Source organism: Caloenas nicobarica, chromosome 2, assembly GCF_036013445.1.
Source record: "Caloenas nicobarica isolate bCalNic1 chromosome 2, bCalNic1.hap1, whole genome shotgun sequence".
Lineage (NCBI taxonomy): Eukaryota > Metazoa > Chordata > Aves > Columbiformes > Columbidae > Caloenas > Caloenas nicobarica.
In genome coordinates, this window is record NC_088246.1 from 76,265,196 (window position 1) to 76,291,602 (window position 26,407).

The following is a 26,407-nucleotide window of genomic DNA, read 5'->3' on the forward strand; positions in this document are numbered from 1 at the left end:
GTAGACTCCTAGTATGTTTGTAGTGTTTTTCTGGGAGAGTTTTAAATTTTCAAAACATTTAGAGTGACAGGATATGGGATGTTAAAGTTGCAATCTGGTGGTGGGGTGGGAAAGACTATTCTCAACCCTTTGAAGCTGAGCACTCTTTGTCTGCATTACATCTTCCCGTGGTACTGTGTGGGCAGGAATCAGCAATCTGTGACTCCAGGCAATTTGGTCGTTTTAATTCTGTCAAGTGTTGCCCTGACACATACCAACTGGAGTTTTTGGGTCAAGCATAGCGCCACTTTGATTTTTCTCCTCCCTTTTTATGTCTATATCCAAGAGGATGAAATGTTCAGCAGTTTGGGAGGAGCTGGCTCCTTTAAGGAGGCTACAACCATGTTGGGTCCTGGCCATCAGGGTTTATTTTTGTAGGGGTCCTGTGTGTAGGTCTGGTGCTTGCCACCTTCAGAATGTGCCCCTGGATCATCTGTTCCTTTTGATCTCATGAGTCAGTGAACACTGGGGGGGCAAGGGGAAACCTGGAGTCATCAGTGCCGATGCTGGGGGGTATGTGCTTGACTCAGTGTAGGCTATCAGTACAAGTTGCCTTAGTTTCCAACTGAAGTGTGTTTGTTGTGGTGGAGCTATATGCAGACATTAGGAGAAAATAAGAAGCTTATCCGATGGTGGATTATTTAATTTGGGCAATCTCTTTGTACTGATGCCAGGGGAAGAGGATTAGTGGTGACCTGTAACGGGTATGGTAAGGAAAAGCTCCAGAGATTGCTGCAGCTGCTGTGGCTGCTCTTGGATGCTGAGCCTTTCTCAGTGGCATGGTCCCCTCCTATTTTTCTGTCACATGATATTGATGTATTTCATAGTAAATAGCAAATACACCTGACTTTATGTGGCCGTTAATGCTGGCCAAGGGCTGGAGGCCTGGTATTCTTTTTAGGTGGAGTTTGTCTTTTGTTGCTAGTTTTCTCTCTAAAATTAGCTGTGCTGCTTTTTTTTTTTTTTTCTTAAGCCCATCCAAGACTCCTGACTTTTCCCAAATTAAACTGAAAGTGTTGGTTCATAAATACCATTCTTGTTCTGCTCAGAGGAGAATTGCCTAATGAGTATACATTGACTTAGTTACTATTAATTTTCAGTGATTTTTTTTTTTTTTTCTTTATATCTTGAAAGTACAGGATGAGTAATGGGGTCTGACTTAGGAAATTATCTGGGTGGCCTGATTTGTCTTCATGCCTAATGTCTAACTTTAACATGTATTCAAAGTTCAAGTTGAAGTCTGTGGTTGAAAATTACAAAGATGTTTTTCAGGAGCTGAAGTCTAGAGGCCGAGATGGTGACAAGAGATTGTAGTACTTATATTTAACTATCTGTGAACAGGATATGCTTAGTGAAGAGTTTTTCCTGGGTATTAGTTCTTGTTTGTCTTGTTACAGTTAACTGCCTGTTATTCATTCAGACTCTTCTGAAGGGGTGAGCTGAGTGTTATCTCTACAAAGAGGGCAGATAAGCCGTGTTCGTTGTAGGAGTTGATTAATAAGAAAATGTAAAATCAGTGTGGATAGTTGCAGCTGATGCAACCAGTTCCGTGGAAGTCAGCGAAGCTGCACCAGTTCGCATCAGCGGTGTATCCCTCCCCTGACCCGTGCCGCTCTCCTGTACCTCTGGACAAGGTGGGCTCATCTGCTCCATCTGCAGTGCCTGGCTGTCTCTGCAGAAAGCCCCATGAACTTGGCCAAAGTGCCCATCAGTACTAGTGCATCTAGAAGCAGCATCAGGCAAGGAGTTAGGTGCTTTATTGTAAGTGTCTCTATAGGAAATGGGAGCAAAGTAACCCTTTAAGCCGCTTTCCAGAGAGGCACATTTTGCGTGAGGACTGATGAGAAGCATTAGCTGTCCATTGCAGGGCTCTGATGTGCGAAGTGGAGAACATGAGCTGTTCTCATGTGAGACAGGAGCAAAGACAGATGTCACTGTTCTTGTTGCTTGCTTGTGCACTCTTCTTCATCTGTTAGTTTGGTCCGTGGTAATTTTTTCAATGTTTTGGATGATATAAAGTGGCTACTGTTTTTATTCATAAAGCAGTGGTTGAAAAGTTCACAAAAACAACCACCTTATTTTTCTTCTTTTCTGACTCCCATCCCTTCGCTCTCACACGCCCCTAGCAGCCATCGGCCTTCATTTTGCAGGGCCCAGAGTTGCAGTTACTGAAGGCAGTGTGAGATGACACAGCTGAAAGTTCCCAGCCGTAGTCTAGTGCCGAAGTATTAGTCAGCACAGCATCAAGATTCACTTCTTTCCAGGTAGCTTTCACCCATAGTAATGTTTCTTGCTTCTAGAATGACTAGGACAACAGGGGTAACATCTGTCCTTGGTTGCACAGTGTCCTAATTTCCTATCTAGCACACAGTGCTGCTTCATCATGCACAGATGCAAACTTGTGGATTTTTCTTTCTTTGGCAAAAACAATCTAAGCAGCCTCATTTTTGCAACCCCCCTCCCCCCAGTGTTTTTTGGTATCTTTAATTTGTAATGTCTAACCTTAATGACTGTGACTAGAATTTAAACTTTCATCCTTTCTTGGGAGCACATATTTGATGCAGAAATAGTGTCCTGGAGTCTAAAATGCTATAGTCTACAGTAGTGGTGATGTGATTTGAGATATGTACTGCAGATAGGAAATACCAGCCAGCTATTTACAAAGATCAGAAAAGCTTTTTTCTGTGGTGGTGTTTGTTTTGTTGGGTTTTTTTTGTTTGTTTTTTGTTTTTTGTTTTTTAGCTTGAGTTGAGGGACCTGGCTGGGGTGATGTGGTTGGTGAAATTAGTTCATAACTTGACTGTCTTTTGCTTTAGGGCATGTTTTTTGTTTGTGGAGTTTGGCCCTTGGCAAGGGCCGTTGGGTACTCTGCTCTCTGGAGCAACTACGAGCTTCTGACTCCTGGCCTGAGATGGTGGCCTTTGGACTGCACTTCCAGCAGAGTCATCAAGTGTGCTTAAAATAATGATTCTGTCCATGAAACCACTAGTCTTGTGCATGCAGAAAGGGACAGCAGGATGTTGGAACGGTTGTTTTCCCTACTTTATACCCTGGTATTGGAAACTGCTCTGCTGATTTTTGCTGTCTTTGTAGGAATGTCAAATTTGTACAAATGAAGAGGGAAGGCAAGGGGAGAAAGCTGTCTGAGCTTATCTGTGCAAAATTTACAGGTGCATGTTTGTACTAGACTGAAGAACCATTGTCTTGTCTAGTCGGTGTTGTCAAACAGCCCTTAATTTTTAAGCAGGGTACAACAAGGGTCCCAGAGAAGTGGTCTTTCGATATTGGTGGCAGAACTGAGCCTGATGGTTAGAGCTGGTGCAATGTGGCATGGGGGAGAGAGATCACCCAGCAAAGCTCAGAGGGAGGAATGTTTGCACAAACCAAAGCTGCAGAGAATGTGGGGAGTGCTGCAGCCCTTCTGTCTTCTGCAAGGCTAGATAAATAACAGTGAACACAACATTTTTATCGGATGAAAGCCCTGAATTTAAGGCAGATCAGAAGCTATTTTGCAAGCCCTTCTGCTGGCCAGCTAAGCTTTGTGTGGTAAGCTGGGCTGCCTTTCAGCAGGAAAGCTGCAGTGAAACAGAGGCTGGGGTGATAATTCCCGATGAAAAGTCCTTCATGACTTTCGGAACTTCGCGGCTGCTGGACTGAGCAAAATGGGTGGAGTTATCCCTTTAAATAGCTGCGTCCGAGAGACTGTTGCTGCTGTTGTGGTGACACTTGGGTGTTGCTAAGGCTTTAGGAAGTCAGCGCTGACATATCTGTATTGGTGGTATGTGCTGCATGCACTGAAGAAAAATGGATCATACATATGGTTTTGCCACCACGGTTCTGATCCCTTCAAAGTTTATGGGCATATGTCAAAGAGTTCAGGTGGAAGAGAACAAAATTCTTGGCCAGAAAGTGTGTACTTTGTGTGCCTGGGGGTTTTTCATGCCCTTACTGCTGTCCCCAAGTTAGGAGGGTTATGAGAAGATGGGAGGGGTAGCACTGCAGTGTCACCTGCCTCTGTGTGTGGCTGCACGTGTCCTCAGACTGCAGAGGCTGGTACTCAGGCTGACCTTGAAATTCCCCTGTTAAAGAAAGTCCTGTAACTGAGACCTGTGCAGCCTTCTGGGAGTGTTGGGTTGAGTGGGTAGATCTGGGAGAGAAACATGCAACTAGCAGACTTCCATCAATTCTCTTTCTATGTGAATACACTGCTCCTTGTTTGCAGTGATTTCCTCTGTCAAAGAGCTGTGCCCTGACTTGTGTGGCTTTGCACTTCAAAAGACTCGAAGGCTGTCATTTTGCAGTGCTTTGTCCAGCTTGCTTAGCGACTTTAGGCAAATCACCTTTTTTGTATGAAGTTTCATCATTAGTTAAATGAGGGTAACTCTTACCCTGCTGGGGAGGCAGGGGGAGTGGCACATTGTGAGGCCCACTCTGTTTTAGTAAACCACTTTTGCTGCCCTTGGAGAGCCTCCATTATGTGAGAGTCTGCATGATTAACACCCCTCAGCTGTCAACAAATGCTGTCAAAGCGCGGCACACCTAGTGCGATGTAGTTTGAGAAGGTTGCAAAGAGGCATAAAATGTTGTCAGCGCTTTTTAGATTGCATTTGACAATGGTCTGCTAAAGTAGTATGTTCCATCCTGTATGCAAATTGAACTTTGTCAAATTGTCTTACCACAAGATATCTATATTTGATACTATATTTCTTTCTCACAGATTCTGCCTGGCTTGTTCATTGGCAACTTTAAAGGTAAGATTAGTTTTGTCATTATCTCTAAGATTACTTAGTAGGGGTCTTAAGGTGTTGTTTTGCAGGCCTATGGAATTCTCTGACATCTCTACAGCTTCTTTAACGCCATCTTGCTTCATTTCTGGATTCACCTGGTAACACTTAAAGAAGAACTTATGTGCTCTGTCATCCGTGCAATTTGCTGCAAGTACTTTAAGAAAAGAAAAATGAATGCCATCTCCTTGGAGCATGCTTCAGCTGGAATTCCTAAACACTGGCCTGCCTGAAATGATTCCTGTGCTTGGCAGGCAAGCCTGTGAGCTGGGCAGATTCTTTGTAAGGCATATTTCAAGCCCTCCTTATAAGTAAAGGCTTAGTATGCCTCCTGCTCATTGCTTTCATTATTTTGGTTATTTATAACAACTGCTAAAGAGTTCTGTTATCACTACTTGCAAGACTGATAGGTCTGCAGAATGCTGTCTGACCACTGATACTTGTGCTGTCCGTGTTGCAAATATAAGAGTCTCTGGACTTTTTTCCTGTTTGCATGAGATTGATTTTTTTGTGTGTGTGTGTATACAGAAAGACAGAGCCATATTTAGAAAACACAGGAAACTTTATGGAGACCTCCAAATAAATGACCTGTTCTCAAAGCACTCTGTTAGTGTTAGTTCCAGCTGACTGTACCTACTCAGAAGTAAACTGGTTATGCCTGCACACTCATTTTGATACATGTAGATCTTGTGTTTCTTATGTTTGGGTACAACAGGAAAGCAGGACTAATAGGGGCTACTGCCATATCCTGACCTTCCTGGTCTGTCTGATACCACAGCTGGTCTGTTAAGATTTGACAATGTATGCATTGGATTTAGATGGTGCTGCACCTCCTGTCTGCCTCATGCCCACCCTTGCCTTCCCCTCCATCCCAAAACCTGTGAGTTATGTGGTTTTTGCGTAATTTACCCGCCTCTGGACCTGCTGACACATATTGCTAGTCTAGTGCTTGGTGCCCTTGGGAAGTGGAGCCAATCACCTTGAGAGGCAGCCCAGAGGTCCACGTGAAGATAAAAACTGCCTTTTGCCACACTGAGATGGAAACACAAGTGCAATAGTGTGAGAGGGAGTTAATCATACCATGGGAAATCAGAGGATGGAGGTGACTTTATACTGGTGGAAGTAGGTAATGAAAGGAGAAAAAAGAAAGCAGGAAAAAAGGAAAATAAGGGGAAGAGGATAATTTGAGAACACTTTGCATGGACCACTGCATGAATCAGTGACAAAACTGACAGCCATGTTGCTTCATTTTTTTTTTCCTTTTTTTTTTTTCCCTCCTTTCAATTAATTTAGCAGAGAGTTGGGATGGGCAGATGTTTGGTAGTGGAGTCTCTTAGGTTTCAAACTGTTGGGCAGGGTGGGCAAGATGGGCCCGGGGATCATGTCTCTCGGTCTGTCCCTCTCTCTCTCTGGCAGCCCCACTGGTGAGCCCTTGACAAGCTGCCCGGGAGGGAGCGAAACTCAGCCGGAGCATGTGTTTCTTGGTGCAGTTCTGTTTTCAGCTGATGAGCAGTTTGGCCAGCTGAGGGGAGTTGGCCAAGGTTGTGGAGTGAGTCAGCATCTGTGCTGATGCCAGGGCCCTCGACCCTCTTGCTCCTGCTGCCCTGTCCACTCAGCTGTGCCCCTTGCAAATGGTTCTTAAATGGCACGTCTGGGCACTTCTAAGCATAGAGGTGAGCATGTGGAGGTGGTGTCAGTAGGCAGTGTCTCTGGGAGTCTAGCTGAAAAAAAGCAGAGGCTGAAATGCTTCAACTACCTCCATAAAAGAGATTGAGGGTGGGTTAGCGTTAATCTCTGTGTTTGTGTTACAGAGTCTGTTTTTTAAATCTATTAAAATGAAACAAAATGTTTGTTTACTGCTGTGACCCTTGCTCACATTGCATTTAATGATTATGTTCTACCATCATATCTGATATTGTAATCTCAAATTAGCTACCATACTTGCACAGGAAGAGAGAAGATTAGTGTTACAGTACTTCATTAATATAAAAGCAAATTTTCATGATTTTGTATTTTTCTGCACCTTCTGCCCCCAAAACACATCCTTCCCCCCCGGTACTTAAGAGCAATAGCAATGAGCTGTCTGCAGCAAAATAATCCCATTTAGGAACAGGCTGATGGATAATCACCAGTGTATTTTTCTGAAGAAGTTTGATTACCGTGTTCCTGGAGCATGTTCTGATTTGTGGCACTTTTTCAAAACGTGACTAATGAATTTTGAGACTGCCATAAAGGGAATTGTTGACTGAGAAATACTCAGCAGCATATTCAGTTGGGATTGGTTAGAATATCCTGATTTGGGCAGCTGAAATGTCTAGATACTTTTAAAGATATGGATTTACAAAATTATTTCCTATAATGCACTTTTGAGCAGTCTCCTGTTTCTTCAGCTTGAGACCAATAGCTTGAATTGCATAAAATTGCATTTGGTCAGTAAGAGGAATAACACTGAATCCCTGGCGTTGTGTATCTTGCCTGGACACAGGCTTGAGGCATCATGGTACCCTCCAGGTTTCTGTGCAGGGGGTGGAGAGGAGGGAGCTTCTCCAGAAGGTGAGTTGGTCACTCTTCGGTGAATTTGAGCAGGCAGGGTTTCCATATCGCTGTTGTAGAAGTACCATTCTATGCACACTCCTGTCTCCCTGCAACATGGGAGACATCTGGCGACACTGACTGATTGGGAAGAGGCACAGTTGTCCCAGATGGGTGACTTCCTGCTGAGTGAAAGCAGGACGTTAAAGGATGTTAAACACTGTAATAATAGAATCATAGAACACCAGGTTGTAAGGGACCACAAGGATCATCTGGTCCAACCTTTCTTGCAAAAGCATGGTCTAGACAAGATGGCCCAGCACCCTGTGCAGCTGAATCTTAAAGGTGTCCAGTGTCGGGGAATCCACCACTTCCCTGGGGAGATTATTCCAATGGCTGGTTGTTCTCATTGTGAAAAATTTCACTCTTGTGTCCAATCGCAATCTCCCCAGGAGTAACTTGTACCCATTACCCCTCGTCTTTTCCCTGTGACTCCTTGTAAAATGGGAGTCTTCGTCTTCTTTGTAGGCACCTTTTAAATACTGGAACATGGTGATAAGGTCTCCCCTAAGCCTTCTTTTCTCAAGGCTGAACAAACCCAGTTCTCTCAGCCTTTCACCATATGGCAGCTTCCCAGTCCTAATCCTGGAGGGCCATTGTCTGGAGAAGGCATTCAGCAATTGTTCCATTTGGGGAATTATTATTCAATATTCAGCAATGTTTCTACTTTATGTATAGGGTCTCTTGCTGTCTTTTTACCCATAATCAACTTAAAACCAGTCCATGACGGAGGAAGCGCAAACTCCTCTACATTTGACTGGGAGACAACCTGAGGCCTAAGAAAATTTTGTGGTATAAATCTGTGGCAGAAATGGGAGTTGAGCTTGCTGCTTCTGGTTTGTGTGCTGCTGCTACTGCACAAACCTCTAGGCACAGAGAATGAGAGCGTTTTTTGTAACCAGCCTTGGGCCTTCAGGGTAGAAAGTTACTTGTAGTCCTGATTATGGAAAGCACCAAAGTACATGCTGAAATCCCACTAAGTTCTTGTGACTTGAGTATGTCTCTGGAAAACTCTACTGAAAAAGCTTAGAACTAGGCATGTGCTTAAGTGCTTGTTATCTTACGAGATCTATAAGCACGATGCTGCTCATCACTAGCACATTAAATCTGTGGTGTGTTCCTGAGTGTACTTGAGATTGCACAGCTAGAGGGCAGAAAAATTCAAGAAGAACCACAGATGTCCATACAAAATACCCAGACTGAGTTTGGTCTGAAAGCTTAGAAGGAAACAGAGCTCTGGTGAAAGTTAATGAGGAGTTACTTCTTTGCAAGCTGAAGGTGGGAGGCTAGGAGAGAAAAATGAGGGAAGGGAAAGAGGAAGTTCACTTTTCTTCCTGCCTCTAGTTTGGGGGTGATTTTGGTTTGTTTCAGTTATATCTTACAGATGAAATTCAATCCTCTCAAAAGACAAAGAATTTATTGTGGGATTGCATGCCCATGTGCCTTCTGCACTGGAAACCTGATGTGCCTTGAAAGGCACCTGTGCTAATGATGAAAATAAGTACTTTGTTCCTTGAGAGACTGATATGACAGGGCTTTTTAGCCTTTGCACAAATAGAAAAAATACGATTAATTTTGTTACAGGTTCTAAATGAGTGCTTTTTTGGTTCCAAATCAAAAGCTATAGTGGTAGCAACCACCAGAGACTGAAGAGTATTCCTACCTCGAATATTAAAGAACTCGTGTCCTTCTTTGATTGTAATCATATTTGGAAGATTCAAGTTTTTCCAATGGTATATTTGGGGGCTTTTTGATTTGAAGGAGAAAGCCACAATATGAGGTTTAATTCCCCCAAAGAGTCCAGTGTTGCTGTGGATGAGCTGGAGAGTCTTGGGGAAGTTTCTGCCCTTCTCATAACTCAGTGTATAAAAAGGCAGTGTGCACCAAGTGGTTCTGCTGTGTTTCTAGATCCAATTAATTCCTGTTATCAGTTGCTTTTTTGGGGGGAGAGAAAAGTTCCCTTTTCTAAGGATTTATTTCAGATACTGAAAACAGGAGAGGGTGATGATACCATTCCCTTTTTCAGAGTCATCTTTTGGAAGAAGATGTTTTATAGATATTCTTGTTAAACAGAGTACTGGACCCTTTTCCTCACCTTTCTCACACCCTGAAAATGTCCTTCTGAGAGGCTGGGACAGAATATATATTAGAACATGGTGTGAAGTGGGAACTGGAGATGTGAAGTTTTTGTTTGTGCTTAGTTTCTGTGTGTGTCTCTGTAAGTGCGGATCACTGGACTGTGGAACAAAGCTTTCCTGATGGGAAACCATTCTCAGTATTAGCTCTTAGTGCTCTGAACCACTGGAGAGGAGGTTCTCCTTTAGGTGTCTATCTCTAGTTCTCTCTAAAGCAGAAAACAAAGTGTAGACAAAAAGTTGCTTTATTTAAAAAATAATAATAAATTCAGTGTTGCTGAAACCGAAGTCTCTGTACATCTGCAGACTGAGACTGAATACTGTTGTTTGTACTGGGCTGACTTGCCTTCTCTAAGCACTTACCTTGTTTTTGCATACATAGCCTAAAATTTTATACTGGAAAATTAATACTTACTAGTTTACTGTGTTATAGGAGCATGTCTGTCTTTTCAGGCTAACAACAAGGTCAGAAATGTGGGCTTTGGAAGAGAGAGAAGGGAGGACGTTTTTAGTTTAGGTTAGGTGGCTAATGGGAAGAAAGGTGACAAAATGAAAATAAACTAATCTCACGTATTTTGTGGAGATATTTAATCTTTTAAATTCACAGGTGAGTTGTGGTTAAATGTTGCAGATCAGGCCCATATCACTGTGATGCTTTTTTCCCCTGTTCCTGGCAGGATGTTTTTGTATTTTATTGCTAGCAGTAGAGGTGGGAAAGACTCTACAGCTGTTTCTTCCCATCTAACTCTCCAAAAGGAGAAATCTTTATTCCTCACCTTGCATCTCTATGGAGGTACTAAAATACTAAATTGAGAGAGAATGGTTGTACGTACATTTGAGACTTCATCACTCCAGCTTTGGAGCCCTTCAGTCATTGATGTGTCTTAATCAGAGTGGTCGAAGCAGTATTATCTCCGTTTTCCACATGGGAGATGGAAGCACAATCACACAGAATCACAGAATGTTAGGGATTGGAAGGGACCTCAAAAGATCATCTAGTCCAATCCCCCTGCCAGAGCAGGAACACCTAGATGAGGTTACACAGGAAGGCATCCAGGCGGGTTTTGAATGTCTCCAGAGAAGGAGACTCCACAACCTCCCTGGGCAGCCTGTTCCAGTGTTCCATCACCCTAACTGTGAAGAAGTTTCTTCTCAAATTTAAGTGGAACCTCTTGTGTTCCAGCTTGAACCCATTACCCCTTGTCTTACTGTTGGTCGTCGCTGAGAAGAGCCTGGCTCCATCCTTGTGACACTCACCCTTTATATATTTATAAACATTGATGAGGTCACCCCTCACTCTCCTCTTCTCCAAGCTAAAGAGACCCAGCTCCCTCAGCCTTTCCTCATAAGGGAGATGCTCCACTCCCTTAATCATCTTCATTGCCCTACGCTGGACTCTCTCTCCAGCAGTTCCCTGTCCTTCTTGAACTGATTTGCTCCTCAGCCACACAGTAAGGCTTCCCAGTGCTGCAGGGAAACAAATTCTGACCACCTCCCACCCCCAGTGCCATTTTGATGACTTTGCCATTGCATTTGCAATTAAGTGGTCGCAGCTCTCTGCATATGAGTAGAGGTTAAGATAGGAGTCATAGGTTGAAATTTAGGGAAAAGAAGCTAAACATGGGCGTGAAAGGGAGAGAGGAAGACTTTCCCAGTGTAAATTGTGTCCTTTTGTGTGATAGTTTCCTGAAGGCTTTACTCAAAAGTCCACATCGACTGAGAAGAGTTTTGCTGTATGAAACAGAATATTAGGTAACTGACTGTGAAGAATAATAGCACATTTGAGGGACCCTTTAGGGATGCCCAAGATGGACTCTGATAGGTTTTTCTAATCCTTAAATTTGGAAATGGGGTGTTTCACATATGATTTCAAACTGTGAGCCTGTATGTGGTCATGCAGCATGGTGTTACAGTATCGAAGTTAGAATTGCTGTGGTAATGGTGATTCTTCTGACTTTTGGTGGTCCTTTACAGAACTCCTTAATTTTTTTGTAGCTTATGGTATGAGACAGTGAGTGACAGGATATCTCATTTGTATTGCTGTTTAAATAGCTTTGTCTGTAGTATCTGTAGAGATTTATGGCAGGTGCCAGGGGAACCAGGGGAATTTCCCCTTCGTAAACAGTTTAAAGTTTAGATGCAGATAATAGAGTCATTGTCTGGGAGGCTTTTTCTCCTCTACTTTTGTGATTTGAATGGTTATTTCCTAAATACATTGAGGACCTGCTGGTTGCCTGGGCATGTGGGTCGGGGATAGCCATTTCCAGCTTGTTTCTAGGAATATGTGAAATCTTGCTGTCTTTCTGTATAGTTTTGATTTGTTGAAATTCCTTTAGCCTATGTTCTTGGTTAACAGAAAAATTAAAATCTCTCAGTCCTTTTGAGTTGTACTGTATCCATTAGGCCTTTCAGACTGGTTCAAAGGAGTCAACATTTAATTTGGACCATATCTCCTTTTAAAGCTGTTTGCCTTGTATGGCAAGCCATTTCTTACCATGGGAGTCATACTGACAATTGGAGTCTCATTGTGCTAGCTATGCATTAACACTATGAGCTCCAGCCAGCAGGCTCTGAAATCTGTCCTTAGCCTTTGGAGAGCAGAAAGCAGTGATTTTTCGGGACACTTAGACTGGCTTCTGAGCTTCCAAACCCTTGCCTGCTTAGATGTTCTCTGAGGAATCAAGACTGTATTACACACTGCTAATAAATCTGAAGGTCAGGTGGATTAGAAGGCCTCTCTTGGCAAACATTGGTGTTTCTTCTTTGAAATGCTCACTCTGAGATTTTTAGGAAATTGTAATTGTTCTGTGAAGCTAGACCTTAATTCTGTTTCAGATGGAATTTGTGTTAATTCTCTCCTGAAGGATTAGGCATCTGTATTGGTTGTGCAGGCTTGACCATTAGCAAGTGAAATCAATGTACTTTTGACTCTTCTCTCTGTTTTATTAGCCTTAGAGAAGCTTTCATAATTGGATTAGGTTTAAATTTTATTGCCCGTTATTGTGCTGACGTGGATCTTGTCTATGGGGCAATATAATTAAATGTCCAATTCCTTTTTGTGATGTAGAAAAGGCATTGAAACTTTATAGTAGAGTGGAATAAGATGAAGCAAGAGATGCTAATTGAACTCTTGCACGTACATAAAGAATGTACAGGTGATGCTATTGTTATTTTTGTACCTAGAGAGAGCCGGTTTGAAACCTTTGTGGTCAGTGCTCTTTTTTTGTGTGCAACCAGGCTAATGTGAACAGATTATATGGGCAGATTTGGCGGGCAGGTGTTCACATCACAAAACCACTGCTGTAATTGCCATGGTGTGGTGTGCCATTCTCAAGCAAAAAGGTCTAAAGTAAATGGACACAAACTAAGTTTTACCTGTATTAGTGGTTCTTTGAGGTCATTTTCTGGTATGATAATGGTTTAGTATAGGGAGAGTTGCTCACTGATGACAGATAATCGATTTTACCTTCTTTCTCATAGAAACAAACCTATGCTTTTGCAATATCTAGCATCAAATTTTCGGTCGCCCCGGTTTGCTTTCCAGTTTTGAATGTCTGAAACCCTTGGTGACAGGTCTAGGAACCACCTTTTCACAATTGCGCTTCCTTGATCTAGTGTTTTGCTTTTTCATACATTTTGATATCTTTATCATCTTTGTCTCTCTTCAAACTTAAAATTACAGCATGGATTGGCTAAATGCACATTTTTCCCTACTAGTCCACAGGAAATAAGACTCTACTTATTTTTTTGGCTTGCCTGTTAGTACCTAAATTCAAGTGATACAGTTGGGTTCACTTCTCAGACCTGGATATGACAAAGTCTATCTCCCAAGTGAAAATATATCTCCTGAAGGGGAATTTGTGGGTAGAGAGGAGGTAAGCTGTTCCTTATAAAGCTCTGACTGCTTCTTCAAATGGCCATCACCTGCACACAGGCATACACAGGCTTATATTTCAGATGCAAAATACATGAAACTTCTGACTTAAGAACACATTCCTGAGTCACTTAGACTTGTTCTTTATATAGTATATAATTTGTTTTGGAGTTAGAAATGTGTCTTCCCATTACCCACTCTGATTATGGTGTTCTAGAACAGCTGCATTTGGGGTTTTGCTTTACTTCACAAAGCTTCAAAAATAAATGTACCAATGATAAGTGATTTTCAACATGCGCAGAGGAAAGGAGAGTGGGCTATTTCAAGAGATTAAAGAAATTATCTTCCTTTTTTTCCTTTATTGCAGATGCCCGAGATGTAGAGCAATTGAGTAAGAATAACATCACGCACATTCTTTCAATCCACGACAGTGCCCGCCCTATGCTTGAGGTAAGACGTGTGGAGGACTCCATGGTAAATCCTTACTTTGCAGTTGACTCTTATAGTCATTTTCGGTTACTTTCTTGTTCTGTACAATTGGTGTTTTGAGACTGATTTTCTTGTGGAAATAGTTGACAGCCGTAGTTTTGGGATCCGGTCACAGATTTTGTTGTCGCTGCTGTTATAACAAGAAGAAACGCAACTGACAAAGGAAGAGACACTTACAGTGTCAATCAAGATAACAATAATGGGATTGTGTTATTAATTTAGCAGTAAAGGTAAGTTTCCTTCTGGGTAGAGTTCAAGCATCACATAAACAATAACATTCCTTCTCCCCCTTCCCCACTGCCAAACCTTCTTTGTACTTGGGCCCTTGTTGTGGTTTAACTCTAGTCGGCAGCTAAGCCCCACACAGCTGCTTGCTCTCTCTCCCTTGGTGGGATGGGGGAGAGAACTGGAAGGGCAAAAGTGAGAAAACTAGTGGATTGAGATAAAGACAGTTTAATAGGTAAAGCAAAAGCCACGTGAGCAAAGCAAAACAAGGAATTAATTCACCACTTCCCATGGGCAGGCAGGTGTTCAGCCGTTCCTAGGAAAGCCGGGCTCCATCATGCATAACGGTTACTTGGGAAGACAAATGCCATCAGTCCAAACATCGCTCTCTTCTTTCTTCCCTCAAAATATATACTGAGCTTGACATCACATGGTAGGGAATATCCCTTTGGGTCAGCTGTCCAGTTTGGGACAGCTGTCCTGGCTGTGCCCCCTCCCTGATTCTTCTGCACATGCAGCCTTCTTGCTGAAAAGTCTGTGACTTTGTGTAAATGTTGCTTGGCAACAACCAGACCGTCAATGTATTATCAATAGTCTTCTCATACTAAATCCAAAGCACAGTGCTATACCAGCTACTAGGAGGAAAATTAACTATCCCAGCTGAAACCAGGACAGCCCTTTTCTTGCATCTTTATAGCAGAGGATTGTGGAAGAGGTTTGCAGTCCTTTTCCAGTGCACCCTCATATGATACATCTAATATAGCAGGGTATCTGTAAGTCCCCAACAATTTAACATGAAGTGTTATTCCCCATGTTACTGAAGGGAAGCTGATCTGAAGAACTGAAATGACTCGAGTTGCTCTGTCTCAAGCAGTCAAAGAGCTGGGACCAGACTGCAGGTCTCATGTGATGGACTGTTGTGCTTTCTTCTTTATGCCAACTTACCTTGGAGGGAGGGGAGCTTGGCTGGGCTTTGCTACTCCTTAAAATCCTTCTGTTTGATTTGTGTTTGGAACTGTTGTCCCCTTAAATTTGTTTGTTCCTTCTCTGCATTCCACTTTTCAGGAAATATGGCAAAATAGTGGGTAGGGCAGTTGCTGGTGTTGTCTCTCAGATGCTGCTGGGAATCTCTACTTTCCATTCTTTTAATGTAAAACGTCTCTAGTGAATTCAGTCCTTAAACTACAGAATTTCCACCTCTCCTAGGCAAGTCAATAGGTAAGCTGAACAAAAGATGTCCATAGTATGCCATGATTAAAACCAAAATCAAGTTAATGGTGAATTCAGGGTTGACCTTGAACTGAGAAGTGTGCTGAAGCAGAGCTTTAGCTGTTGTTTTTATTGTACTGTCCATTTGATTTCTGTTGTGACTGATGCTTGTTAAGTCTGAAACATACTGAATTTCAAACCTGCTATTGGTTGAAGAGAGAAATAGTTGTACTAAGTAAGGGACATATAATGTTTCCTCTAGGGTGCTGTTCTTGAAAATGAATAGAAGCTTGCTTTGTTTTATTATCATGATTAGAAAAGTAGGAAGACTAATTATGGCACAGATCAGCTGCAGCCTCAGGCCAGTGTTTCTTGTGGTGGTGACTGACAGTTTTGGCAGCCTGCATGCCGCCACCTCGCTTGCAGTGATGCATCTGTTTGTGGGACTGCATGGTAAATGGATCTGTGAGCTTTTGTGGGTTAAATATAACCAAGTCACCATTTCTCCCTCTAGCTACCCCCACAGAAGAAATGAAGGATTATATTTACCCAGATCTGTTCCCAATCTGGTTTGCAACAGTGTCTCAAAAATTACAGTGGCATCAGAAAAAGTAGTGGCTGATTGAGGATGGACTTGCTTTATTCACCCTTGCACCTAAAAGAAATGTTTCTCCAACTATGCCTTCTATTTTCTCAGCATGCAATATACTCCTGTATGTGCTGGTGATCTTGAAGACAGCTGTTAAAACTTTTATCCTGTTCTTAAAGTAGTGGAAGGATTGCAAGTTCAATTTGCTTGGGAGCTGAGCTGATTATTAATTACTTTATCATTTATGGTCTTAGTGCATTGCTTATTTGCAAATAAATGCTTCTGCTTAGGAACAAGGGCCTAGGAAACATGTTAGGTTGTATTATTTCCTTTGGTATTTACATCTTTACCAGGTTGTAGGTAGGTTTGTTTACAGCTTGTGTATCCACACCATGCTTGGGGCTTGTTCTCAAGTCCACTGAAGTCGAAAGGAAATGCTTTCCCTATGTGTCTCCCTCCTTCCCTTTCCCCTCAGATTTCACTCTTGGAAGGTGAGGGCTTACATTTGTGTTCAGAAATCCATCTGATGTTATTCAGACCTTTTAAATGTGGAATTGCAGCGGTATGAGAATTTTTTTTTTCTTCCCCCTGAGGTTCTCTGTTTTGTATGTGTGTATATATGTAGATGTTGATCATCTGTAAAAAGTTGCCTTTTCTTGGACTGTGGTAGTTGCATTTGTCTTGCTAACAATATTTAATCTCAAGTATTTCCTCGTCAACCTATAAGAAAAGCTACAAATATTTAATTAAAGCTTTCTGTGCAAGCCATGGAAAGTAAGTGTGTTTAGATTTTGAAAACTCAATAGTGTTGTAGTAACATGTTGTCAAAGAGGATTTGGCCTTTTTTGGCTGTCTCTGGAACAAACAAATATGGATGAATACTGTAACTCTCAAAGAAGTGACAAATTACCCACACCTTGCTTGTCAGATTTTGGAGTTTTGGTAATTACTGTTTTAATGCAATAACACTTCTGATACAGTACTTAAAGCTGATAGTGGTGGGTAGAGAATGAAAATGACCAAGTTGGCTTCATTGTCCATACCCAAGAATGCAATACTCAAGGAATAAAAGCAAACATCAGTGTATGTGGTGAACACTAACTTGCTACAGATTGTAAAATTATTTTCTACTTTAGTAACTTACAGCATTTCCCATCTCTGTGATGTTACAGACCATTTTTACTTGATTCTGTTTAGAATATGCTTTCCTCTGTGCTTTATATACTGCGGGATTTGAATATATGTTGCTTTAGTTCCTCATGGCTTGCCAACTTAGTAGAAAATGATTGAAGAGTTTCACAAAAACCTATTTGTTAAATCTGTTTAGGTGCCATAGCGCGTGCCTGTTGAGAAGTAACTTAATGAAATTTGGTTTCAGACATTATCTCAATGATCAGGTACAAACCCTTGTGGATGTCTGCTTTGAGTGGCTCATAATCAAAGTTTGGCCTTAACTTATTGCATGCTTTCATGCTGGAATAACTGGAAAAAGTAAGTTTAAAAATCAGTTGGATTCTAAGACATTTACTTTTAGACACTGGCAGCCTGCAGTAAGTACAAGACATAGAATTGTTTTTTAAGAATTCAAGTGATTAGACTGGAACAAATTTGCCAACGTCTGGCCTGAACTATATTGCAAAATTGATCCTTAGTTCTTTTTGTATGAAGTGTTTCAAGGAAATTAGTTTTGTAATAAAACCAAGCCTGAAATTAATTTATATTTAGAGACCATCCTGAGGCTATTATTCCATTGAAGTACACCATTGTTATACAGGATCTTAACCACTTAGGTAAGCGTTTTGTAGTTTAAAGATGCATGTTTGTAAATCCATCAGAAAAAAACCCTATAGGTAGCTGGTGGCGTGTCCAAGAGAAAGGACTGCATGCAGCATGGAACGAGGTTTGTTATTTCAGATGCACAGAAGTCACCCCTGAGTAAGAGCGATGTCCAACAGCATCATATTTGTTCCCATGGAGGCACAGAGGCAACAGCCCTGGTGAATCAAGTTGGCTCCTCCAGAGCACTTTGGACAGCTGCCCATGGAACACTCACAGATGTTTTATAAATCCACACAAAAGCCATATACAGAGGAGAATAATTAGGTTTCTTGCCACCTGCTTTCTAATCTGTTTCTCAGCTAGTTCAAGTTTTAAAATCTCTGTTCAGATTTTGAGAGACATTGAAAGGCAGATGTGGAAACGTATCTCAGAGTGTGCTTTAAATGATAGCATATCTGGCAGTGACTTTGGATCTCTCGGTAGAACTCTTTTTAAAGCCAGGTCCTAACCAAGCTGGTGCAGTCAGTCAGAACTCACAGAGAATGTGGAAGCACTTTTAACTAATCCTGAGCAATTTTTCCCCATGTTGCTTCAAAGGATGCCAGCTAGGTATTTGCTGCATTAGATCATAGAATCACAGAAAGGTTTGGGTTGGAAGGCACCTTCAAAGGTCATCTAGTCCAACCCCCCTGCAGTGAGCAGGGACACCTTCAACTGGATCAAGTTGCTCGGAGCCCCGTCCAGCCTGGCATTGGATGTTTCTAGGGATGGGGCAACTATGGCCTCTCTGGGCAACATATTGCAGTATTTTACCACCCTCATTGTGAAAAATCTGGATTAAAAAAAGATCTGGAGTATAACAATTTTTGTGCCAGTTGACCTAAGTGAAGGAGGTAAAGGCAAATCTTGTTAATCTTGCCTATAAAAATCTGGTTGCGAGTCCATTGAAGCTAAGAGTGTTTCTCTGGAGTTTCTAGGTGCTTGACCCTGTTCTGGGGCATGTTACATGGAGACAAATGTGGGCCCAAACCAAATAGGATGTTGATGTGGATTGTGTTGCTGCTTGAAGACTGCTGCATCCCATCCTGGAAAGTACGTGCTGTGGTGGACAGTTATGTCCAAGCAGCTGAACTTGCAGCATCCTTAACATCCTTAGTCCACATTCTTACCCGCCCCCTCAACCACACACTTGCACACATGCTGAAATACTGGCAAAAACAAGAACGCTTCCTCCAGTGCCTTGGGCAGCAATTGCTGTGTGTAACGCAGGAAAGAGCACAGCATGAGCCCTGGAGGAGGAAGGGGTGCTAGAAGGTCTTCTGGTCAGCTGGCTAGTCAAGCCCTGTCCCAGGGAGGTGTTATTCCCAAAGAGAGGCAGAGAACCCACCTCAGAGAACAGCGCAATATGTGTGGCTAGCAGATGATGTCACACAGATTCAGACTAGAAGTAAGTGAGGCTTTAGTTGTGAGGGTAAGTAATTGCTGAAGTATATTGCCAGAGGCAACAGAGTATTTTCTCACACGCTCCTTTTTTTAAGTGGAAGTTGCTTCAAGTAAGGCTGTGTTACAGAGGTCTCTGAGCTTTGCACTTTACAGTCAGAACATATCACTCTCCGTGGTCCATCTGAGATGCTTTGAGGTGCCAGTTATGGTGACTGTTGCGTGCATCATAGACACCTGTCCATCAGTCAGGAAAGGGACTGAAACTACCAGCTTCTTTCACACGGTCCACCACACGTGTCAGTTACCAGTAATTTTGCTGTTGCTCTTGACCTGCACCAGAGGTTGGATCTAGTAAATGTATGAATCCTGTTACTAGTCACCTGTAGTTGTGGAGTCTTTCAGCATTAATTTGTTGCATTATCATTGTCAGACTGCTGCATTGCAGGAAGCTCTGTGCGCTGCACTCATCTTGGAGACATCTACATTAGTGTGATCATTACGATATTAAATCAACAGGAGTTTACTTGGGCATTCCTGTACTGTTCTCTGCCACAAAAGCTTTCTATTGCTCACTCTGTTTATCACAAATTACATTAAGAGCAGGCTTTTGGAAGTATGCTGCTTCTATATGCATGTCAGTTTTCTTAATATTTATTTTGCTTTTATTTAGTGTGTGGGTTTGATTTATTTTTTTTTTTTCAGATGAGGAAAGAGTCTGTCAGTATATGTGATAGTTTCAATTGAAGTCATTTGGATGAAGTGCAAGTAAATGAAATCTCAACAAAATATGCACAATTTTTTTGATTGGGGGGTGTTGTAATTTCTCTTTGCTCAGTACCAAAGCTTTCATAAGTTTTAGGCATCTCCATTTCATGTGAATGGCCGATCTGTGTTCCTGTGATACTCATGAGCCATATGGTTCTGTTTCAAGTCTTACTGTTTATGGGATTTCTTCTCCAAACAGAAGGGGTGATCTTAAATCACTGTATGGAAATTTTTGAATATTGCAATAATGTCTTCTGACTGTTGAGAGAATACTCTGTGATGCCTATGGAACACTTGCTTTTCTTTAACTTTCTTAAAATATTTGCTTTATAGCTTATGGTTTTCCCCCTCATTCTGCATAGTTAACCAGAGCACTGGCAGAGGACAGTTATTTATTATTTTTTCTTTGTATTCTGATGCCATTAACACTGTCATCACTATCTGGTACATACTATGTCCAGAGCAGCGATTTTCCTCCCCTTTTCCCGAATTGATGACTACCTAAATATGTGTTGATAGAGTAGGTGTGTGGAAGGATGGGGGAGGTAGAGAAGAGCTAATTGCTGAGTGAACTAAGCATCTTTCTTGTCCAGTCTTAGTTTGTGCAGCCAGCACAACTTAAATGAACAGTATCTTTGAAAATAAAAAACTTCACAGGCCAGGTCATCTTATAAAGAATTTTTGGTGTTGTTTTCCTTGCAAATTTTAAAATTTTAATCAGAGTAGAAATAGGGTTTCAAATACTCGGCATCTAAGAAGCTGAACTGAAAGAGCACAGTTAAAAAAACGAGTGGTGATCTTTTAGAACAACCTTTCACACCTATTGAGTGAACAGCCAAATGCATTAATGGAATACAGGCAACAAAAAGATGCTGTAACTGGAACAGAACCAGTAAGCGTGAGGAGTAGAAGTTGTAGAAAAATAAGAATGTTGTGGAGAAGCTGAATAACTTCTCTGCACTAGTTTTATCTTTGCTGAGTGCTGTGATATACCTGCTTCGTAAGGTGTTAAGGATGATAAAACTGCAGCTGGGAAATCACAAGAGGAAGTGATGGATCAAGTTCGTGCATTAAAAAAATAGTGTAAGTCCAGACCTTTGAAGGAAAGGGAAGAGCTAAACAATGGAACTGTCAAAACCTGAGATATGTTTCTAAGATTGAATGGTCATAGATTGCAGACCCAGTATAGATAATGCATTTATATCAGCTTGCGTTAAGATCTGAAATTTCATTTCATATTTTTTAAGCCTGGCTGAGGTTGTAAATCTTAATGCAGTTTTAGCTGTACATTATAGTCTTGCATGTTTACAGATGATCTTTAGACTATACATGTGCAGTTTTTTAGAAAAGAAAAGAAACCTAAGCTATAGAGGAACTGAACTGGCAGCTCTAGTGCAATGCAAGTAATCTGCTTAGCATAGTTTGTGGATAGTATTTTTGCACCTATTTTGGTTTTTGCTATAGAAAACTATCATATCTGCTCTGACCACTTAATATGATGAGGCTTCCTAGGGGAGAGCTTTTACTGAAGCTTTGAAGGTGGATAGCCTTCTGTTTTAGTTTTCTTATTCTTTATTTCCATCACCAGTTTGTAGAAATTTTTTTCTTTCTCTCATGGTTGCATATTCTGAACTGACTTTTTTTTCTTTGGGAGGGATGTGTGTATAACAGGGATTACCCTGTGCTAAAACAAAATAAACAGTTATTGTGTCATGCCCCCAGCTCCCCTGGCTGATAACTTGGGAAGTGCTGAAAGCTGCCTTAGTGCTTTCTTCTTTGGTTCTGCAATCCAAAGGAATATCCTCACACAGACAGCAGTCCAGAAGGAGTTTGTCTGGACTCAAAAGCATATCACTGCTCAGCACGAAATAACTAAATAGGGAAATAGTGGGAAACCAATCAGCCCTGGTGTGTGTGTGTGGTTTTGTTTGTTTGTTTTTATTTTTTCTTTTTTTTTTTTTTAAGAAAAAAAGCATGTGCTAATTCTGGACATAAGCTGCTGAGCAACTGAGAATTGCTAGTCTATTAAAAATGTGTAACAATATTGGATAGCATACGAAGTCTTGAGCTGTAGGAGGCCACTCATATATGAAAATTGCATCTTAATGATATGAAGAAGAATGAGAAGACCCTGCTGGGTGTGGCTGGGCAACATGTTCTCTGCATAGGCTCTGCTGTCTTTGGTATCCAGCCCAAAGACTTATGGGCAATATTAAATAGGAAGATGGCAAGATAGCCTTCAAAATCGGGAGTTGCTAATATCATATTGCAAAGTCATTGCTGTTGTATAAAGATCAGCTCTGCAAATTAATAGTTTGGTCAAGTCAGACCGTTGCATTTCCATGTGTAGCACTAAGCTCTTATATCACCAGTCTTGGAAGCTGGCAATTTTCAGGCTTTGTGCTACCATCAAGAGGAAGTATACGAGTGCTTCTTCTAATAAAAACCCCTTAACTTTCTTCTATGATGTTTCACTGCCTTTTCATGGTAAGGGTTTCCCCTCATGAGATGTTTCAGAAGACCATGCTGAACAAAATAGCTACCATTTTTCTTTCAGGTGTAGTGGCACCAGAAGATTTTCTCTAGTTTGAAGTAATGCCCCATTTGGCATTGGTTCTGATGGTGAAGTTGGGAGCTCTGACTAATTTTTCAAAAGTGACATCAGTAGCCCACTAAGAAGCCTACAGGAGACTTCCACAAAGCGGCTATTCAAGTGTGTCATGCCGGCCTTCATCATGAGGTACCCTTGGCAGAGGCTGCTGTGGTGATGCACTGACTTAGTTCCCTGTTTGACTTGCTCAGAACACGCTGGCCATGTTGGGAAGCAGGTTCCTGTGGTGACAGATGGCAGGGAGAGGAGGATGAGGACCATTTGAAGCTTTCGATGGCGAGCTGTTTGCAAAAGAGTAAATGCCTGGTGTTTCTCATGGCTTGGAAGCAGTGTTGACCAAAACAGAGCAAATGCTCTGACCTGCTCTGTGTAGAGGAGAGGATATGGAGAGTGCCTTAATCGATGCTTGTAATGTGAGCATATTCCAGAGGTGTAGCAATCATGTTCCAGCATTCCCTGAAAGAAAGAGGCAGGTGGGATATATTATTTTATTGTAGTACTCCTTGAGTACCCCTTCACAGTTCAGGGACCACTGTGCGATAGGTAGTGCTCAGGTGTTTGATGCAGCCTGAAATGCCTGTGAGACTTGAATACATCATCTAATCAAGGGGAACTAACAAGGTCCTTCCTCTCAGCTGAAGTATATAGTCCCGTAGATATTCTTGGTGTGTCCTAAAGGAGATAAACCACAATTTAGTATAAACTCATTAGTGTTTTCTCACAATCTACATTCTTTCAGATGAGACAGGTTAGAATTAGAATTCAGGGTTAGGATTAGAAATAATATTTGCAGCTCTTTGTGCAAGTAAAGTAAAATCCTTTACTATTCACCCTCTTATAATTCTAGAAGGGGTGATAGAGAGTTGAGATGGGATAGGAGGTCTTTAAAAGACCACTTTATATTTGTGATTGGCACATTCCAGCCTTAATGACAGGGACTTTTCAGAAGTGTCACTGAGATGACTCCCTAAGAAAACTATGAATAAACATTGCAAAAAAACCCCTTGACTTGTGTAAACTACTGTATTATTCAAGGTAACACAAACTGAACAAATAAACTCTATTGCAGTAGCATCCTGCTTTATGTGGTTCACATTCTTCATGTAATTTCAATTTCATCTATAGTATTTTTCAAAACCAAACCTGAGCGTGTTGTTCCCTGAAGTCAATTAGTGGTTGTTTTTTGCCGAAACACAAATGTATTTTCACTGAGTCATTAATAAAATTGGCACCAATGGTGATTGCTACAGAAAGTAACTGAAAGGACAAACAAACGGTTAAACGGTTTTCAGTTTAGCAGGTTCAGTTTGGCGCATTACTGGACAAAACCCTAGATAAACTCTTGTTGGTTTGGCTTGAAGAAGCTTTGTGCCGGCTGTTTCCCACTTTAGCTTTTTTTCTGAAATACCCCTAAACAAAAATAAGTCCTCCTGTCCTCATCTGTTGATGTGACGACTCAAATTAACACGTGGTTTTTGACTAACCTGAAAGAACTTGCCAGGTGCTGGAGGTTTTCTATTTGCATCTGGGTTCACAAATTTAAGTTTAGGGTTTTAGGTTTAAAAAAAATTTCTTGGAAGTCGTTGATTGTATCTTTACATAAATTTAAATAGAGAGGTTTAATGCCAAAAATACTATCCAGCTCTCTTTTTTTTTTTTTTTTTTTACAACCCCTTCCCCCACCCCTGCCCTTGGAGAACAGAAATTTTGTAATTTGAGGTTCATTCCCCCCCTCCTTGCCTTTTAACGTCTGAAGTTCTAGATTCAGGTTTCCAGTGCTAACTAGAATCTCAGAAATGTTGTATGTACAGCATTGGCAGGGCCGATGTTCTGAAGAACAATTGTAAAAAGCATTACTTGGAAAACCCGCTAAACATGAAATAATGAGTAGCATTTTTAGTCCTTCCTCTTATTCTCATGCATACTGTTTTGCTAGAGTACTCAGTTTTATATAAAAGTGGCTGGACAGTTTTCTTTCACAGATAAACTATATGGTAGTATGATTTAGGATGTAATCAAACTGAGCATAATTCTTAATGCCTTCAGAACATCTTCAATCATTACAAAGGAGCAAACATCCTCATAAGTGCTGCGTATGTCTCACAGTACTTTTGGACCTTATCCTCTTCAGAGTCAAAATTTTTCTTGGTATTGCGTGATTGACTTTGTGTGTTCTTTAGAGATCCTATTCTCAGTCACTGACCCATTATCTGGCACGTAGCACTTGCAGATGTGTCATTTTGCCGCTGCAAAATTCTACATGTTCTGCTAAAAAACCACAAGTGCCAGTTTTTACAAGTTTAGTTAAAATGAAGTTAAAGTTTTTAAAATAGTTTATAGGTAAGTAGAATGGAAATGGTGTTCCTTAAATCGGACTGTTGCATTTCCTGAGCGCTTCATGAAAAAAACGGATTTAATAAAAAAGATTTAGTTATCTTTTTAAAAAGATAATGGTATTAGGAAGGTGTTGTTCTGTAATCTTAGTGACTTTTCCAAATGTGGGGTAACTATTCAGTTTACAATATCAGTAGATTGACCTCTAAAATAATTAGAAATTTAAAAACAACTGCAATTCTATGAATACCTTATTAACTGTAGTGTAAAAACTCTGCATATATGTGTGCATGTAAATCTTTGATTTTAATACCTTGATATTCACTGCAGCAGAACTGACTTAGTTCTAGAATCTGTGATGAAATTGTGCAAGTATTTCCCAAATAACAGTGAATTTTAGAAATTTTGCTTAACTCTCGCTTGTTTCAACTTTGACAATCTTGAAATCAGAATACTTGCTCTAGTTTTGTTAGCTCTCACTGTATCGGTTTAACTGTAGCATTTAGTTTCAGGGCCTTAGAGACATAGAAATCTAGTTTTGGTGGTTACCCTGTCTGCTGAAACAGAAAACAGAAAAGTAAATTATATTTTATTTTACGGATTTTTTGGAGGATAATCTTAACAGGTTAAAACACTGAAAGAAAGGGGAGTTCTGCTTTTATTTGATGGTGGCATCAGTTATGATAGTCGTGTGAATAATAAGGAAAATTTTAGAGAAGTGTGTGTGTGTTAGAGGGTAGAGGTGTTTGATAAAGATGATCGGAGAAAGGAAAGTGAGCAATGATTTAAAAGTAACAAGTAGCAAGTCATAGCAAATAGAGATGAGCAGAAGAAAGCTGTGTTCAGCATCTCATTGGCCTGGGATCTTGAGTTTGAACACATTCTGTATGTATGTACTGTTTTATTACACGAGAACATACATTAACTTCTGTTTAATTGAAAAGGTTGGATTTATTTTCTTTTTTTAAATGGGTAATCTGGGAAAAAGCCTGTTTGGAGAGGTAAGACATGACTGACAGACGTCAGCTGAAGAAATGTTTGAATAACAGTATATCAGCAACAGTATTCAATAAATAAAGTGGATATATTCATGTAGGATTTAAGAGAATATTTATCTTTTCATCAGCTTTTATAATTGCAAGCTTTGAACAAATAACAAGTTTTCGGATGAGTAGGTATTCTGTGGAACCTAATTTAGTGTGTGTCAGTGGAGTGGTACAATACCTGTTTTGAGTTGTTCTGTCCTTCCTCCACTGAATAATTTTTAGAGAATTGTCAATCCTCAGCAACAAAACAGAGTTGATTTAAAAATAAATTAATAAATGAAAACTTCCATATGGTTGACATCAAATTTGTATTTGTCTTCCCACCTTTATTAGTCTGCAGGTTTGGTTCAACTTTGGATATTGCATCTGCAATCAGATTGAAGTTTATTGAATGAAACTGCAAACTAGGTACTGATTTGGAGCCTGTTGAAATTTTCACTAGGAGCTGGTCTGTTTGACTCTTCAACAATCTTTTGATTTAGCCTACTCTGTT

General features: G+C 40.9%; 1 protein-coding gene across 1 annotated transcript in view; it reads left to right on the plus strand.

The window, feature by feature from the left end:
• DUSP22 (dual specificity phosphatase 22) overlaps nucleotides 1-26,407 on the plus strand; it is a 45,192-nt gene that overhangs the window by 1,681 nt on the left and 17,104 nt on the right. The window contains exons 2-3 of the mRNA XM_065628239.1: nucleotides 4,757-4,790; nucleotides 13,792-13,874. Coding sequence (XP_065484311.1) covers nucleotides 4,757-4,790; nucleotides 13,792-13,874 — 117 coding nt within the window. The remainder of the gene's footprint in view (nucleotides 1-4,756; nucleotides 4,791-13,791; nucleotides 13,875-26,407) is intronic.